Here is an 18,913-nt window from a genome sequence, read left to right as displayed (position 1 = left end):
GGGACAAAGGAAAGGGGTGAATGATGAGCCCAGGTCGTAATCCCAGAAACTAACCTTGAAGAGAAAAATGGACTCCGTCTTCCTGAGTGAGGAAAACCTGGGTGCAGACTAGGTGTGCTGTTGCACATTTACTTGAAATAGCCAGACCTTTGATAGATTCCCAGGGGGAGGATTTTGCTGGCTTGAGTGCTCTTAAGGAATGACTGTGTTGGCCGGGCGTGGTGGCTCACGCCTATAATCCCAGCACTTTGGGAGGCTGAGGCGGGCAGATCACATGAGGTCGGGAGTTTGAGACCAGCCTGACCAACATGGGGAAACCTCGTTTCTACTAAAAATACAATATTAGCCGGGCATGGTGGTGCATGCCTGTAATCCCAGCTACTCGGGAGGCTGAGGCAGGAGAATTGCTTGAACCCAGGAAGTGGAGGTTGTGGTGAGCCGAAACCGCACCATTGCACTCCAGCCTGGGCAACAAGAGCGAAATTCCGTCTCAAAAAAAAAAAAAAAAAAGGATGACTGTGTCTGTGTATCCCGTTTTGAATACTAAAATTGTAACAATCTGTAGCTCGGTCTTGAGCAAGTAAGCATGTTTTCAGGTTTTTAAGCGTTATTCATAGGCCTAATCATTAACATTTTATATAAAAATTGCTAGCCAACAGTGGCCTGGTGCCACAAGCAAAGCAGTAGCTGGAGACCAAAGGGGAACATCTGTTTAAAACTGCTGCTCTGCTGCCCCAGTGATGCTGTATCAAGGAGGGTGGGGTGTGTGCGACATGTTCATGGGAGAAGGGAGTGATGGCTCTGAAAGCTCCAATGGCAGCCACTGCTAAGGCACTAGAGGTAGGAGTCAACAAGACAAAGATCCTGCCTTGAAGGAGCTTACATTATAGAAGGAGGAGACAGATGATAAACATCAGCACAATAACTATAGTATGTTGGAAAGTAATAAACGCTGATGGAAATGAAAGTTGAGCACAGTAAGTGTGGTGGAGGGAGTGCCCAGGAGTGAAGATGGAGGTAAGATATCTGGGGAGGGGGTGTCCGGGCAGAGAGGACAGCTGTGTTGAGGAATAGCAAGGAAGCCAATGTGGGTGGAGTGGGGTGAGCAGGGGGCAGAGAGGACTAGGAGGTGAAGCTGGTGGAGGGGAGGGGAGGGTCTGGTTTTGGACGTGTTAAGTTTGAGATGTCTGGTAGACATCCCAGTGGAAATGTTGGGATATGTGAGGCTGGAGTTTTGGGAGAGAGCTGGGCTGGAAATAAACATTTGGGAAGTTGGGTTGGCATGTGGATGGTACTGGAATCCATGAGTCTGGATGAAATCACTGAGGGAGTGAATGCAGATGAGAAGGGGATCAGGGACTGAAGCTTGGGGCACCTAGACATCAAGCAGGAGGCTGGAAAGGAACCAGTCAAAGCGGTAGAGGAGGAGTGACCAGTGGGAGCCAGGTGAAGCCGTGTATTGTAGGATGAGGGAGTGACTCAGATGCTACTGAGAGGTTAAGAACCAAGAGCATTGGATTTAGCAAAGTGGAGGTCATTGATCATGCTGGAGACAGCAGCTTGGGAGAGTGGTAGGGGTGAAAGTGGGGTGGAGGGGTGGGTTGGGGAGAGAATGGGAGGACTGGAGCTGGAGGCAGTGAGGAGTGCAGAGTGAGAGGACAGCAGTGTTTGAGGAAGAGGAGTCGAGCGGGCGTGTGCAGAGCAGAGGGGCACAGGAGGATGGGCCTGTGTGCTAACAGAAACCATCACAGAAAGAGGGGTGCTATATCCATACACTTGGTTCTGTCTTCTCTCCTTCACTGTCACCTGGAGTTCTTGCTAGTTTTATTTGAAGGGAAATAAAGTGAGCTGTTCTGGCAGAAGGAATATAAAGCTTTTCTGCCTCATCTTTAGTTCCCTTGTCTTTAATGGTAGGGCAGGAGCAGCTTAAAGCTGTAATCATGGTGTGAAACCCGTGTGGACAGTTTTTGATAGCCATAATTTTGAAAAGGCTTGAAATCATCTGGAGATTCCATTGCACATGAAAATTTAGTCCGGTTATTAGTTTCTACTTCCAAATTTAATAAAACAGGGACGCGCTCTCTCTCTCCCCCTTTTCTTAGATAATCAAAGTTTAAATTCGCCTTTCTTCTCATTTTATGTTAATAGTTATTTTGTAACACACTGATGATAATAAGCATTTATTAAGTATTAGTTCTTATTAAGAGTCTCCTACTTAGTGTAGCAATGAAACTAGTTTGTTGAAAAAATGGAATTGGTCTGCATATTGTTAACAGAATTTGTGTGTACATTTCAGAATATTTGCTTTGTTTGCTGAGCTACATGAAATTATATGTAAAACCCTCAACTTTAACCAGGTAGCCTTCTTTAGAACCTTCTGTGCCTACTCTTATCTTTACACAGCTGTATTCACGCTCCCATGCCCTTCCTTACCCTTGTCAGTTGTGCAGCACTTCTCCTGCAGCCCCTAATTACAGCTTCTTCAAGTTTAACTAATCTCTGGACCCAAAGCGTATGTTATTAAGCTGATTTCATTAGTGCATGTGAGCATAGGAGGAGAGGGAGTGGTTGAAATGTCCAGCTTTTAGGGCTCCCACTAGAGCAGGCTCTTAAGCCATCTTCTCAGCCAAAACACTCAATTAGCATCGGTGTTTAGCACGGATACCTGTAAAATCATAATCCTGAAGCATAGCAAATGTGCATTTTGCAATTTTTATATTCTTAGATACTAATTTCCAAAGCATTAATAACCTCAGCCAGAACATTTCGTTCTTCAGTTACGTTAGAGGAGAACTCATTATGAGCCTAACCTGAATTTCTACCTCTAAATCCTAAGTCTATCCTGCCCTGTATTCTTTGTGTTTTATCCTCTGCTGTAGCTTTCTCATCATGGGACTCACAGCTGTGTGTGCCATCAATTGTCTACTTGATAATTTTTCTAAGTCTTGAGGTTTACTGTTAATCAGAATGCCTGAGCAGTAGCATTTAATTTTGCACTCGAACACTTAACAAGCAGATATTAATAATAACAAATAATCTTTCTCTTCCTATTTAGCTCTGTAAGAAGCATCATTTTGGTATTAACAAACCAGAGAAGATTATACCATCTCCTGATGACTCAAAGTTTCTACTGAAGACCTTTACTCATATTAAATCCAATGTGTCTGCTCCTAATAAAAAGAAAGTAAGAGTTTAATTGATATGGGCTTTGAATTCATCTTTGATTATTTTTAAATGGAGAGATAATTATCTACTCAGAAAATTTATTTTCAAACCATTTGTTATATTGAAGCACTGTCTGCTTATGTCCTTGGGATTATTTTCACTTCTCTCTTAGGAATTTATGTGTTATCCTCAGACTACTTTACATTTAATTTCTGTAGTAATAGTACATTAATTTCTTATAGGTTAAGGAAAGTAAAGAGAAGGAGAAGTTGGAGAGGAGATTGCTTGAAGAGTTGCTGAAGATGTTCATGGACTCGGAATCCTTTTATTATAGCTTGACCTATGACCTGACCAATTCGGTGCAGAGGCAGAGCACTGGGGAGAGGGATAGTCGGCCCCTCTGGCAGAAGGTACCACTCACAGCTCATAGAGCAGGGTTTGCCCTTGGGAACAAGTGATGGCCTGTTTTGGCTTTTGTAGGAAAACTGAAATAATGTGTTTCTGAACTGTTGTTTCTGCACCTTTTCTAGGTTGATGACCGATTTTTTTGGAATAAATACATGCTACAAGATCTTACTGAGATTGGTGTGAGTAGTTGTTTCTAAAATATTCTAACCCTACTGAGATTGGTGTATTTGTTTCTAAAACATCTGGATATAATTGTTAAGCAAATGTTTTTTAATTAAGATACATTTTTAAAGATCACTATGTTTTCTCCTATGGAATGGGAATCATTTAGGTAGGAAAACCAAGGCATTATTTTAAGGCAGTTTACAATTCCACTGCCTCGTCACAGGCCTGTCTTTTTAGCAGATTCCCATAGGATGGTGGTAAGTTAAGGCTGTGGAACTCATGTTCGTAGAGGTCCTGCAAAAGAGGTATTTTCTTTTTTCTTTTCTTTTTTTTTTTTTTGAGATGGAGTCTTGCTCTGTTGCCCAGACTGGAGTGCAGTGGCACGATCTCGGCTCACTGCAAGCTCCGCCTCCCGGGTTCATGCCATTCTCCTGCCTCAGCCTCCTGAGTAGCTGGGACTACAGGTGCCCGCCACCTCGCCCGGCTAGTTTTTTGTATTTTTAGTAGAGACCAGGTTTCACTGTATTAGCAAGGATGGTCTCGATCTCCTGACCTCGTGATCCGCCCACCTTGGCCTCCCAAAGAGCTGGGATTACAGATGGGAGCCACCACACCCGGCCAAAAGAGGTATTTTCTTTCTACCTATTGGGAAAGTTGAAGCCCAGTTTTCCTGTAATGGTACCAATTATTTTTACTTTCGCCGCACCTCTGTTTTCCCATCTGGGAATTGGAATAGACAAATCTCTAAGGCCATTGCTGTACTACTGGTATTTGATTGAGGGAAAATACAGAATATGATCAGATTATTGCATGAAGTTCCTCTGGTTTGATGATTACTTTCTTCCTTTTCTTGGTCATGTATGTTGGAAAATTGACTGTCTGAAGACAATTCATTCAATCAACAAATATTTATGGAAGGCCTGTTATGTGCCACTTGTCTTTTCAACACTAAACAAAGCAGGCAAATAGGTGAATAAAGTCATATATTATCTTTTAACCTTTCAGAAATTTCAGACCTTTTCCTTTTGGTTTATCCCCCTTACTGGTGGTTAGTATCAGTGATTTTCCCATACTCTATGGTGTCTTCGCTAGATATCCATCAATTGCCTCTATGGAGAATGAGGCCTGAGATTATTCTTACCTCTGTTTGCAATGCTGATCAAACTGTGACCACCAAAACCCAGTGGTAGAGGAGAAAAGCAGGGGCATCTGTAATGAGCATTTGTCCTGTGTGCTGACAAGATCGAGCTCTAATTGTTTTTGCTGAGTTTTTGTCAGAATGCTTTTACATTACCATTTAAAACTGACGACTTGAAGTTGTCATATTCAAAGGTGACATTTGGCAGCATAAATTTCTCTATGTCTGTCAAGAGTTTTGCATTTATTGCTAGAACAGAAATATAAATGATGGGAATGGTGATAAGAATGCAGATAGATCCTTTACCTCACCATTTTCGATTTTTACCACTTTCCTAACATCCTATCTGCAGGCCCCATAAAACAAAACAAAACCGCGAGATAGGATCTGGAGTGTTTGGTGATGGAAGAAGAGGTGGATTTGAAGTGGATGCTGAGATTAAGCCTGGGTACACTTATGGAGATAAGAGAGAAAGTAGGACGAAGAACAACTTTCTGGAGCATTTTTATCCTTTACTGTCTCTGCAGACAATAAGTTGAGAAATCTGTCTTCTTAGTCTAACTGAAAGGAACAGAAGAAGAAATCTTTTTTATTTATTTGTTTTTTTGACAGAATCTCGCTCTGTCACCCAGGCTGGAGTGCAGTGGCATGATCTCAGCTCACTGCAACCTCCACCTCCCAGGTTCAAGCGATTCTCCTGCCTCAGCCTCCCAAGTAGCTGGGATTATAGCTTGCGCCACCATGCCCGGCTAATTTTTTGTATTTTTAATAGAGACGAGGTTTCACCATGTTGCCCAGGCTGGTCTCAAACTCCTGACCTCAAGTGAATCACCTGCCTCAGCCTCCTAAAGTGCTGGGATTACAACGTTGATCCACTGCAACTGACCAGAAGAAGAAATCTTTAATCAATACTGTCCTAATTATGTTGGATGACATTTTAAAATAAGACATTTATGAAATGGGGTTTTTTTTTTTTTGTTTCATTTGTGACTTAGGATTTGCTTGAGGAAGCAAAATTTTTTTTTTCTAAGTCAGAGAATAAGTAGGACCTATGGCCGGGCGGCGGTGGCTCAAGCCTGTAATCCCAGCACTTTGGGAGGCCGGAGACGGGCGGATCACAAGGTCAGGAGATCGAGACCACCTGCGCTAATACGGTGGGGAAACCCCGTCTCTACTAAAAGAATACAAAAAAACTAGCCGGAGCGAGTGGCGGCGCCTTAGTCCCAGCTACTCGGAGGCTGAGGCAGGAGGAATGGCATAAGACCTGGGGAGGCGGAGCTTGCAGTGAGCTGAGATCCGGCCACCGCACTCCAGCCTGGGCGACAGAGCCAAGGACTCCATCTCAAAAAAAAAAAAAAAAAAAAAAAAAATAAAGTAGACCTATGTGTTTCATAATAAAGTGATCAGAGTTGGTTTTATTTTATTAAAGCCTTAATACAATTGGGAGTTGAGAATCATAATCATAAACATTTGTTAAATACTTCCTATATGGCAGGCACTGTGCTGAACACTTTATGTGTATTATCCATTTAATCTTCACATTTTCATGAAGTAGTTGTTACTGTTTCACGGAGAAGGACAGCGATGGTGAGGGTGACTCCCCTCAGTGAGTTAATAAATGGTGGCTTGGATTTGTACCCAGGCAGCCTGGCTCTTAGGCTGCATTCACCAGAAAGAAAAGGAAAGACCTCCTCTGTCCCTTCCTTCCGTGGTGTTCTTCAATAAGCAGAAAATATAGTTGAATAATGGAAGGTTTCTGCTTCTAATAAACTGAGAAATATGTGCCGACTACTGTTTGGGTTTAAGAAAGTAGCAGTGCTGTACAGAATAGAAACAATATGATGTTCATTTTGTTTTCAGACACCAGATGTGAACTTTTGGATTATCCCCATGATCCAAGGTTTTGTACAGATTGAAGAACTTGTGGTTAATTATACCGAATCATCTGATGATGAGAAAAGCAGCCCGGAGACCCCCGCTCAGGAGTCCACCTGTGTAGATGATATTCACCCACGATTTCTAGTGGCTCTCATTTCACGCCGAAGTAGGCACAGAGCAGGTGAGTGGAGGGCTCTAATAGCATGCAAATCAAATCCAGGCGAGAATGGAAAAGCTGCAGATGTGTTGAAATGCTAATGACAATAATGGATTTGGAAACAGTTGGCTTCAAAGTGCTTGGGGACTCTAAATACTGTGATATAATTGGAGACAAATTTTTGAAGAGGGGTGAATAAGAGTTAGCAAGATGAAAAGGAGGTACATATATAGAGAGAAGAGAGAAAGTCACTTGAGATGTGCTTCAGAATACTGGCACTCCACTGACAGCCTGTACCACCGTGATAAATCCTTCCTGTGTGCTAGTGCCTTTGGGAAAACCTTTCTCTTTCAGTTCAGAAGAACTGAGCTTCAACTTGTTAAAAACAATGATGCATACAGTTAAGATTTGGGGTAAGTTGATACTGTTCTTCTTGGCAGTTGCACACTGAATCCCCAAGACTATCCGGGAAGATATACATTTGATTAGGAAGCATAATCTAGTCAGACTAAATAAATTTTTAAAAACGTTGCCGTTTTCTGTTTTAATTTTCTTTCAGGAATGCGCTATAAACGAAGAGGAGTGGATAAAAATGGAAATGTTGCAAATTATGTGGAGACTGAGCAGTTAATTCATGTTCATAATCATACCCTGTCATTTGTTCAAACACGAGGCTCTGTGCCTGTCTTTTGGAGCCAGGTTGGGTATCGATATAATCCAAGACCGCGGCTGGACAAAAGTAAGCAGGTCAATTATGTTGTTTGCAAATGATGATTTCAGAGAGAATAGTTTTTAAGAAATTAGATACCTGTTAGGTTTGGATTTGCTTTGCCAGATACTTCATTCAAAACAATAACTTGTATTTGAAAAATGTAATAGAAAGTGGTGTAATAATCATAGGAATAAAAATAGTTGACTAAGTCATTTAACAGTACAAAATTTCTCTAACAGTAGAGCAAAACAGCTTTCTTCAGAGATTTTAAATTGCTATTGCTTTGAAGAGTACTGTATTGAATGTTTAACTTTGGAAAGGAGCAATTCTAGCCAATATTTGTAGAAGCAGGAAATAGCTTAAGATGGAATCTACCAAAAATCAGTAAGATGCCTTTACTCCAATATTTTCTCTGAAAGTTTTTTTTTTTAATTTTTAGTAGTGTTTGTTCTTCCAGTGGGTCGATTTGTGTTCGTTGTCTTTAGTGAGTCTGGAATAGCATAGACGTCATATATAAATCTAAATTATTAGAAATGAGGCCTAGGATCTTTTAACGAATTGTTAAAGTATAATTTTACTCTCTCACAACTTAGTTGGATATTCATGAGAATTCATGTATAGCTTTGGTTTTTAAAATATTGTTTTGAGAGGCGTTTTTATTCTCTTTTAAACTACGTGAAGCGTTTCTGGAGAAGTGGCGGCATATATAGAGTAATCTATATGTCTAGTTTTGGCACTTTCAGATATATTGTTTGTATAGTGTAATTGGAAAAAAGAATCAGATCTTTGACTTAGGGCATTCAGTTTTAAATGATGGTTTTAGGCAATCTTAGTCATTTGGGCTGTCAAATAATTAATTTAAAAGTAAGAAATAAAGATGGAGTAGACACTAATATGTCTTAAACATGGGAAGGAAAAAAAGATTTTGTATCACTTCTTTGTAGGTGAAAAGGAAACTGTTGCCTATTTCTGTGCCCATTTCGAAGAACAACTGAACATTTACAAAAAACAGGTGGGCTTTGATCTACAGTAGTAAAATGTTCCTTCATCTTTAGAAATAACTATCTTTTCTTTAAATTTCATAAAAATAACATTGTACTATTCAAAATTAAAGCATTTGTCATGATGTTAAACACATTTAAGCTAAGAGTTTTCTTAATATTCTTTAAGAATAATCATTGAGTCAGCTACCTTTTTTTTTTTTTTTAAAGAGATTCTGCCTTACTATGTTGCCCAGGCTGTACTCAAACTCCTGAGCTCAAGCAATCTTCTCTCCTCAGCCTTCCTAGCAGCTGGGACTACAGTCACGTGCCACTGTGCCCAGCTGAGTCCGCTACTTTAGACTGTGTTTGGATAGCGTGAAGAGATTAGACTATCAATTAATTATAACAATCTAAGAAGCATCTAGACCAAGGAATGAAAGTCATGTCTCAGTACCACCTACAGTTCCACCTCCTAGAGATAACTTGTTATGTATTTTTCAGTAACTTTTTTTCTCTGCTCACCTTCATATGCACTCCCATATAGGAATGCAAGTGTATAAACCAAAATCAGCTGAAAACTGGTAGGTGAGATGCAAGTTCAATGATTTTGATACAAGACGAATATATAATAGTAATGCTATTATCCATTAGCAATGACCAGTGTGAATGAGTAATGCCGTGTAATGTGTAATGAATAGGTAAATGCGTTTTTTTCAGCAACAAAAATGAAATAGGAAGGAACAACCTAAAAGAACATACAAAAAGATAGCATGTGTATGGAGAAAAAAAAGAAAAAACTACTGAAGAACACAACAGAAAACCTGACTTAAGTGGAGAGAAAATACCATGTTCCTGGAAGGGAAATTTCAATATTAAATAGATTTCAGTTCTTCCTAAATTAATATATAAATTCTGGGCAATCACAAAGTCTCAGCAGGGAAATAGCAAACCCTCAGATTGAAAAAATTATGAGGTTTGATGATAAGAGTTAAAAGGGGTGAGTATTTAGGTTTTGAAATAACTGTCACACACTGGTTGAAGGAGCATAAATAAGTTGGTACAGCCATTTTGAAGGTATTAGCAATTAAATTAGTAATTAAATTAATACATTGCTTAACCCAGTAATTTTAATTTTTGATATCTATCCTATATACCCTATACAAAAATCAGTTGAAATGGATTATGAACCTAAATGTGAAAGGTTAAGCAATAAAGCTTTTAGAAGAAAAAACAGAACATCTTTTGACCTGGTATCTTAAATAGGACTTTAAAAGCACTAACTATTATCTTCCCATGTTTTCAATGTATTATTATGTATCACATATTTTATTAGTTATTTAATAAGAGGTAGTGCCCATCTAGGAAATAGTTTTATTTTAAAAAAACACTCTAATGAAAAAATTGACAAATAGACTTTAAATTTGTTTTTATTACAACTTTACTAAATTATAAATATTAAAATACTACTGTAAATATTATTCAGATTGTATTAAAATTATATATGACTTTAGAAAACACCAAGTGAAAAATAAATGGTAAATTTGACTTTATTAAAATAAAAAACTTCTGTTTGTTAAGGCATAAGAGAGGCCGGGCGCAGTGGCTCTTGCCTGTTATCCCAGCACTTTGGGAGACCGAGGCAGGTGGATCACGAGGTCAGGAGATCGAGTCATCCTGGCTAACACAGTGAAACCCCGTTTCTAACAAAAAATTAGCCGGGCATGGTGGTGGGCGCCTGTAGTCCCAGCTACTCGGGAGGCTGAGGCAGGAGAATGGCTTGAACCCAGGAGGCAGAGCTTGTAATGAGCTGAGATCACGCCACTGCACTTCAGCCTGGGCGCCAGAGCAAGGCTCTGTCTCAATAAAAAAAAAAAAAAAAAAAACGGGAATGGAAAGGCAGTTCACAAAGTGGTAGAAGATATTTAAGATTTTTCAGTGTATGTATGACAAAGGTCTCACATCTAGAGTATATTTTAAAATGCCGGCCAGGTGCGGTGGCTCATGCCTGTAATCCCAGCACTTTGGGAGGCTGAGGTGGACGGATCATGAGGTCAGGAGTTTGAGACCACCCTGGCCAGCATGGTGAAACCCTGTCTCTACTAAAGTAAAAATAAAAATAAAATGAAATAAAATAAAATAAAATAATTAACCGGACATGGTGGCTTGTGCCTATAATCCCAGCTACTCGGGAGACTGAGGCAGGAGAATTGCTTGAACCTAGAAGGCAGATGTTGCAGTGAGCCGAGATTGTGCCACCGCACTCCAGCCTGGGCGACAAGAGTGAGACTCCGTCTCAAAAAAAAAAAAAAAGCCTATAAATTTATTCAAAAGGATGTACAACCCAAAAGAGAGCTGAACAAAAGAGGATATCCAGAAAGTCAACAGATGTATGCAAAAGGGCTCCGTTTTGTTAACTGTCAGGAAAATGCAAATTAAAGCCACTACTCAACACACCAGAATGGCTAACATAAAGTCAGGAAGCCTAGGCAACATGGAGAAATCCTTTCTCTACCAAAAATACAAAAATTAGCTGGGCACAGTGGGATGCACCTGCAGTCCCAGCTACTCAGGAGGCTGAAGTGGGAGAATCACTTGAGCCCAGGAGGTGGAGGTTGCAGTGAGCCAAAGTTATACTACTGTGCTCCAGCCTGGGTGACAGAGCAAGACTCTGTCTCCAAAAAAAAAAAAAAAAAAAAAAAAAAAAGAAGGTGGAGGGAATACCAAATTTTGACAAGGGCGTGGAGCAACTAGAACTGTAATAGAAAAAATTGTTAAATCTGTCTGAGAGAAACATATTCAGTCAAGGAGGCATGAACACGGACACTCATTGCAGTGTAGAAACAACCTAACTGTTCATCAGGAGGACAGTGGGTGGGAAAATCAAGCATGGTGCATCTAAAGTATTGAATATAAATGGTGGAAAAGAATGAGGTAAATCTACGTGTACTAACATGGGAAGATCTTAAAATCACCTTGTGGAGTAAGAAGAGAAAACTTTAACAGCATATGGTATGTTAGCCATTTAAAAAATCCCACAAAACAAAATTAGGTCATTTACATACAGGCGGTTCTCTTCCATCTATTCTATCCACACACATATGACATGCATATTTGTACAGAAATGCATTTATGTGGGCTGAATGGGGACACACCCAACTGATAACAGAGGTTACCTCCAGGGAGGGCCATGGGATTGGGTTGTGGTCAGGAAGGATTTGACCTTATTTTACATTTGAATTTCTTTCAATGTGAATAAATTCATGAATTAGCAATATGTATAATTATAAGTAGCTATAAAGAATAGAGGCTGTCTCTACAAAAAAATTAAAAATTAGCCAGGCCTGGTGGCATATGGCTGTAGTCCCAGCTACACAGAAGGCCAAAGTGGGAGGGTCACTTGAGCCCAGGAGGTGAAGGCTGCAGTGAGCCATGATTGTAACACTGCACTCCAGCCTGGGTGATGGAGTGAGACTCTGTCTCCAAAATAAATAAGTAAATAAGTAAAATTAAAAAATAAAAATACAATAACGAATAAACCACATTTTAAATGTAACATGCAATTATAAAATAACACAATATTAAGGTGTGTAAGCAGAGGAAATAACCGTTTCCCCCCCACATCCATGCTCCCTGTTGACTTTCACATCAATTTTCTAGGTGTGTGTATTGAACAGACACTTCCTGATTTCTAACAGTACCCCAACAGTGTTCATTTAGCCACCTTTTCCTGGGTAATTGCTTTCCAGGGCGATGGGCCCATGGTCGGTCTGACTCAGTCATGGTGGTCCCATTGCTCTCACCAGTGACTGGTTCAGGTGTGGACCTGTAAGTCCCCTGGGAGGCTTCTGGGAACAGGTTTCCTGCTCTAATAAGAGATACAGGAACCAGTAGTCCCCCTGTGGTTGCTGTGTCTGGGTTTCATGTGGAACTGCTACAGCTCTCTCAAGACTGTGAAGGAACCAGCCTCAGGATCAGCCAATATGCGGCGGAATAAAAAAGATGGGAAGAATGTCACAGTAAAGGGATGGAAAGAACCTGTGTCCTTAATGGTATTGGGAATCACTGTTAAGCCATGTTGGAACTGTCCTACTTCCAGATTTGTTCTGAGGTATGAGTCAGTTGACTCAAATTTGTCATACGCAGCAAAAAAACCACCTTGACACACGCATATACATAATTAAAAACTCGAGTCAAAACAAAACTATGCCATATATACTATTGTGCCGCTGTTTTCATTTAAGATCTCATGGCTGCTGTTTAGCCATATCTCTTTTGGTGGACCTTTAGGATATACTAGTTATTTTGCTGTTAATATTATAAAAATTCTCCAGAAAATATATCTTTTTAAAAAAACTCCATGGACTAGGAACAGAAAGCATTTTATATATTTTGGGAACTTGTATGTTTTATAGAATGAATTTATGGAAATGAAATTGCTGGATCAGACAGTATGTATATTTAAACTTGATGCTCACCACTCTTTTGCTTCTGAAAAGAGCACACCAGTTTTTTGTTTTGTTTTGTTTTGTTTTTTGTTTTAAAGCAGCAGTAGGAGCTAGTGCCCATTTCCTCACATATTGACCAGTGCAGTCTGTGTTTAGTATTCACATTTGCCTAGGTATAGGTGAGAATTCATTTTCTGTTTTAAATTGCATTTCTTTGAGTATTAAAGTTGTCATCTCTTCATTGAGTATAGGCTCAGAAATTGTAATTTCATGTTTATTAGCTATTTGTATATTTTCTCATGTGGATTTCCTCTGTATCCTTTACCCATTTTTTTCCTTATTGTATTTAGGAGTCTTTATGCATTATTGGTTTTTATGTTGCAGGTGTATTCTCCTAGGTAGCACTTTGCTTTCTTACCTTTGCTTATACTGTCATTTGGTACACAGGCTTAAAATTGTTTAATGTTATGCTTAGAAAGTCATGCCCCAACCTACATTTATAGAACATTATTCCAAGTTATCTTCTAGCTCTATTATAACTAGAAATACTATTTAGATTATTAATGCATCTAGAATTTATTTGTGTATAATTAATGAGGTAGGGAGCTAATGTAAGTTTCTCCTTACCCCACACATAGACATCTCAGTATCATTTACAGACTAGTCCATATTTGCCCCACAGTGGTATCGTGAGCATATCTTAGATTCTTCAGTGTTTACCTAGGTCTGCCTTTGGGCCGTCACTCCTGTTCTGTTGAATCACTTATCTATTTCTACATTAGTATGACAGTTTTAATTGCTACAGATTTAGAGTATGTTTTGCTCTCCAATGGGGCAAGTCCCTTTTTTATTATTAGTTTCCAAATTTTTTCCACGTATTTACTCTTCCAGATGAACTTTTGAGTTGTCAGGTTCATTAACAGATCCTGATGGAATTTTGATTGGGATGGTTCAGGGTATAGATTAATTGGTGGAGAGTTGAAATCCTTACAGTATTGAACCTTGATGCCTACCAACATGGTATATGTTTCTGTTTATTCAGGTTTTCTATCATATGCTTTATGTACTTCAGCAGCATTTTATCGTGTTCAGTACTTAGGCTTTCTCTATTTCTTTTTAAATCTAGATATCTGAAATATTTGCTATTACAAAGGACCTTGGTTTCATTATTTCATTCTAATTGGTTATTGCAAATGTATAGAAAAGCTATTACTGTCATTGATGTCAGTTCTCATGAACTTACATGTAGGTAACAAATGAAAAAAATTGGAAAAAAATTGATGTTTGAGTGAATTAATTTCTAAGCATGGCTATAAAGTATTTCTAACACATAATTCCAAATTGTTAAAAACCACATTATGATTCTAACATCTAATTAAACTTAGTTTTTTCTGTTTCTTTGCTCTTATAGGTTATTATTAACTTGGTAGACCAGGCAGGAAGAGAGAAGATTATTGGCGATGCTTATCTGAAGCAAGTGTTGCTTTTCAACAACTCACACCTCACTTACGTTTCCTTTGACTTTCATGAGCACTGGTAAGATGGCTTTCTGAGAATAGCGTTGATCAGTTGCAGTGTTTTCCAAACCGCATTAAATAGCATATCTTAAGTTTTAAAAAAAATTTATGATTAAATTAAAGATTTTTTCTTTCTTTTGGCATGGATTTTAGCCGAGGAATGAAGTTTGAGAATGTTCAGACCCTAACAGATGCCATTTATGACATTATTCTTGATATGAAGTGGTGTTGGTAGGTATTTTACAAGTTCTTTTTACAAACTCTGGGATCTGTGAAATCATAGTGCCACTGAGCATTAAACTGATAACAGTATGCAGAGATCTCATTTTTTTGTTGTTCGTTTTGCTTCCCAGTTCCTATTCTTTTCAAGAGAATGTTGTTGACCCTTAGGCAGGTGGTGTTAGCTTTGAACAGGGAGAAGGTGTGAAATGGTCAGGCCAAATGAAGTGAAACACTCTGACTGTTCTTTAAGGAGATGAATTTATTCCTTCTCATGCCCCATGGTCTACATTTTCTCTTTCTCCTCTTACTGTTCCTAACACAGGAAGGAAGGCTTAGAGGTAGTTGGTCTCAGTTTTCAGGCATTTCAAAATTATCAGAGACGGAAAATGGTTCTGAATACAGGAAGTTTAAATTGGCTTAAAGGACAGAACAGAACATTCGATTAGATGTTAAGACTACACGGGTGGCCAGAGAAATGAGATGAGCAAGCCATGCTGCATGACTCCTCACTGGGTGGTAAAATAACTTCGTCTGTTTTGGAGAGTTTAGATGCATTTCTACTTTAAAGGAACAACGGTGTTTTAAAGTGCCTTCTGGTTTTTTACATGTAGGAAAACATAACTTGGGATGATGTCAGCTCTGCCTAGTAGTTGTAGGACTTGGGGCAAGTCACTTTGCACCCCAATTTTTTTTCCCTTAAGATGAGGATAATATCTTCCTTGCCATGTTACTGTGTAAATTAACAATGATGTCTATAAATGACTCAATAATGCATAGCATATAAAGATATACCAAGCAAATTACAGCCAATGCTGCTGTTTTATTGTTATACTTTAAAGACTTGTGTCTTTTGAAAACCCTATTATTTTATATTGTAAAATAATTCTGTATTATTTTTAAAAAGGGTTGATGAAGCTGGGGTAATATGTAAGCAGGAAGGGATTTTTCGTGTTAATTGTATGGACTGCCTGGATCGCACCAACGTGGTCCAAGCTGCCATCGCGAGAGTGGTCATGGAACAGCAGGTAATTTGGAGTCTGTTGGATTGCATATACTCATTTTGAAATGCTTTTTTTCCATGAGTAAGTAAATAGCTAAATATTTTTCAAATGTCAAATATTCTATAGAACGCTTACAGCATCCAAACACCCTTGTTGCATTAAAACCTGGAAAGCGGCCGGGCACGGTGGCTCAAGCCTGTAATCCCAGCACTTTGGGAGGCCGAGACGGGCGGATCACGAGGTCAGGAGATCGAGACCATCCTGGCTAACACGGTGAAACCCCGTCTCTACTAAAAAATACAAAAAACTAGCTGGGCGAGGTGGCGGGCGCCTGTAGTCCCAGCTACTCGGGAGGCTGAGGCAGGAGAATGGCGTAAACCCGGGAGGCGGAGCTTGCAGTGAGCTGAGATCCGGCCACTGCACTCCAGCCTGGGCGACAGAGCGAGACTCCGTCTCAAAAAAAAAAAAAAAAAAAAAAAAAACTGGAAAGCACAACCTGCACTAGAAATAAGTTAAATAAAGTGAGATTTTCTTAATCACTCGTTTCAAAAATGTGACAACCAACATTTTAAAGTCCGTTGGGTGGCACTGTGTGGTCATTTACCTTTTCCTTCTCACCTCCAAGCCCACCCTTCTGTGTTTGGGGCTGGGAGTCTTGATACTGCATTTCTTTTTCTTTTCTTTTTTGAGATGGAGTCTTGCTGTGTTGCCCAGGCTATTGGGGAGGGAGCTGCTGATGGGAGGAACACAGGTGAAGGAACCTGTGTCTTTTTCCTCCTCCTGTGTCATGGGCTTCCTTGAGTGCCTCGTATTGGCAGATCCAGCAGGCCAAGCAGAAATGTGGTGTGTAGGCTGGGCGCAGTGGCCCATGCCTATAATCCGAGCACTTTGGGAGGCTGAGGCAGGTGGATCACCTGAGATCAGGAGTTTGAGACCAGCCTGGCCAAAATGACAAAACCCCCTGTCTACTAAAACCCCTTCCCTACTAGCCGGGCATGGTGGCAGGCATCTGTAATCCCAGCTACTCGGGAGGCTGAGGCATGAAAATCACTTGAATCCAGGAGGCGGAGGTTGTAGTGAGCCCAGATCGTGCTACTGCACTCCAGCTTGGGGGAGAGAGTAAGACTCTATCTTTAAAATAAAAATTAATAAAATAAAATACATAAAATAACCTTATGACTGTACTTTGAGGACATGAATCTGTTTATCTTACGTAGTGTTTAAGCCAGGTTTGAGTTCAAGCCCTGACTCTGCCACATACAAGGTTTTGACTCCGTACAAAGAACTTAACCTCTCCAAACCTCAGTCTCATCATTTGTAAAATGTAGGTGATAACAGTAGTGATTACATAGTGTTGTTAGGACTAGTGAATGTGAAAAAACAGTGTAAAAAAACTCTTAGAACCCTATCCTTGGCACAGAGTTAACACTTACCAGGCACTTAACTATTCTGCCACTATTAGTATTGTTTCTGTGTGCTTTTTTGATATTCAGTTTCACTTCATAGGCAAATTTAAAACAAAGACAAAATATAATAGTATGATTCTGCACATTAAAAATTGTACCAAAACAGTATAAATATTTCATTATATGTATTCACCTTGTAGCAATGTATAAAGCCATCCTTCAAGCCCCACTTCATTAACAACGAGTCTGGAAAGACTGTTTCTTGTATCTAAGGGTCCTGAATTGTATGTGAATATGTTTCCTTTTTTTGCAGTACACATTTTTTGCTATGGTTTTCTGGCCCATATACAGTTAATCCACCAATGTGTTCATTTTAGCTGAAAAAATTAGGTGTGATGCCCCCGGAACAGCCATTACCTGTGAAATGTAATCGCATCTACCAGATAATGTGGGCCAATAATGGTGACTCCATTAGCAGACAGTATGCTGGGACAGCTGCTCTGAAGGTAAATACTTGCAGCAAGCATCTGTGGGTCATTATTTAGGACACAGATTAGACTGTGGTTTAAAACCAGAGAAAGGTATGTGGGCTCCAGGTTGGGGGTGTGTGTAGTTGACTCTTTTCTGAAATGTTTGGCTAAGGCAGGGCCAGGTAATGTGACTCAAGCAGGCCACGCATTACATCAGAGGGAGAGGGGGGTGTGTGGACCTGAGGAGGAGTGTGTGCTCTCTCTGGAGGGGCCTGTGTTGCCAGACCCTCCAGTTTTTCAAGGGATTCTGGAAATCCAGAATTTTATATGAAATGGTTGGTTTTCAAAACTGACAGAACAGAGCATGTCTGCTGGCAGGTTTTGGCCACCAGTGTCATACTTCATCTTTGAGTTTGAATCCCAACCCTGCCTCTTAACTAGCTGTGACCTTGGGCAAGTCACTTAATCACTCTGATTTGTCACACAGGAATTATACTAGACGTATTTCAAAAAACTTCTATGGGATCATATGAGTCAGTGCATGTAAGGGCTTAGAATATTCTCTGACACATGTAAATGCAGAAGAAACATTTTAGTTACTGTTAAAAGTAAAGTCTTTTGAAGATCCTATAGAGCTAGTCCTCATAGAATATTAAGTTAAATATAAAATACATTCTCTAGTAAATAAATTCCTCCATCTGAGGGTGTTGTCCTCTGTGGCAGTAGGAAGTATTAGAATTTGTTTAAATTAGGTTTATGTTAATCATTCTTCAAGGTTCTAGTTCATCTCAAGGTACTTCTTATACAGATTGTACCATCAAGGACTTAACAGGCATCAGTCCTTTTTTTGCATTGAGTGATAAATATCAAAAGCTTTTTATTAATTACAGAAGGTAAACTTTAGAAGTCTTGGTATAGGCCAGGTACAGTGGCTCACCCCTGTAATCCCAGCACTTTAGGAGGCCGAGGCAGGTGGATCACCTGAGGTCAGGAGTTCAAGACCAGCCTGGCCAACAAGGTGAAACCCCATCTCTACAAAAATATAAAAATTAGCTGGGCATGGTGGCGTGAGCCTGTAATCCCAGCAACTCAGATGGCTGAGGAGTGAGAATCACTTGAACCCGGGAGGCCTAGGTTGCAGTGAGCCGAGGTTGTACCATTGCACTCCAGCCTGGGTGACAGAGCAAGACTCTGTCTTAAAAAAAAAAAAAAAAAAAAGGCCTGGTATAAGTTAGTGCTTACAGCG

At 39.8% G+C, this 18,913-nt stretch overlaps 1 protein-coding gene across 1 annotated transcript in view; it reads left to right on the top strand.

Moving 5' to 3' along the window:
• Window positions 1-14,794, top strand: part of LOC108529777 (phosphatidylinositide phosphatase SAC2-like) — a 55,863-nt gene extending 41,069 nt beyond the window's left edge. The window contains exons 3-10 of the mRNA XM_017872292.1: window positions 3,056-3,184; window positions 3,408-3,575; window positions 3,696-3,750; window positions 6,737-6,935; window positions 7,471-7,650; window positions 8,568-8,635; window positions 14,463-14,587; window positions 14,722-14,794. Coding sequence (XP_017727781.1) covers window positions 3,056-3,184; window positions 3,408-3,575; window positions 3,696-3,750; window positions 6,737-6,792 — 408 coding nt within the window. The 3' untranslated portion in view covers window positions 6,793-6,935; window positions 7,471-7,650; window positions 8,568-8,635; window positions 14,463-14,587; window positions 14,722-14,794. The remainder of the gene's footprint in view (window positions 1-3,055; window positions 3,185-3,407; window positions 3,576-3,695; window positions 3,751-6,736; window positions 6,936-7,470; window positions 7,651-8,567; window positions 8,636-14,462; window positions 14,588-14,721) is intronic.
• Window positions 14,795-18,913: the final 4,119 nt, after the last annotated feature.

This window comes from Rhinopithecus bieti, unplaced genomic scaffold, assembly GCF_001698545.2.
Source record: "Rhinopithecus bieti isolate Rb0 unplaced genomic scaffold, ASM169854v2 scaffold_6710, whole genome shotgun sequence".
NCBI classification, from domain to species: Eukaryota; Metazoa; Chordata; class Mammalia; order Primates; family Cercopithecidae; genus Rhinopithecus; species Rhinopithecus bieti.
This window is presented reverse-complemented; position numbering and strand designations above follow the sequence as displayed.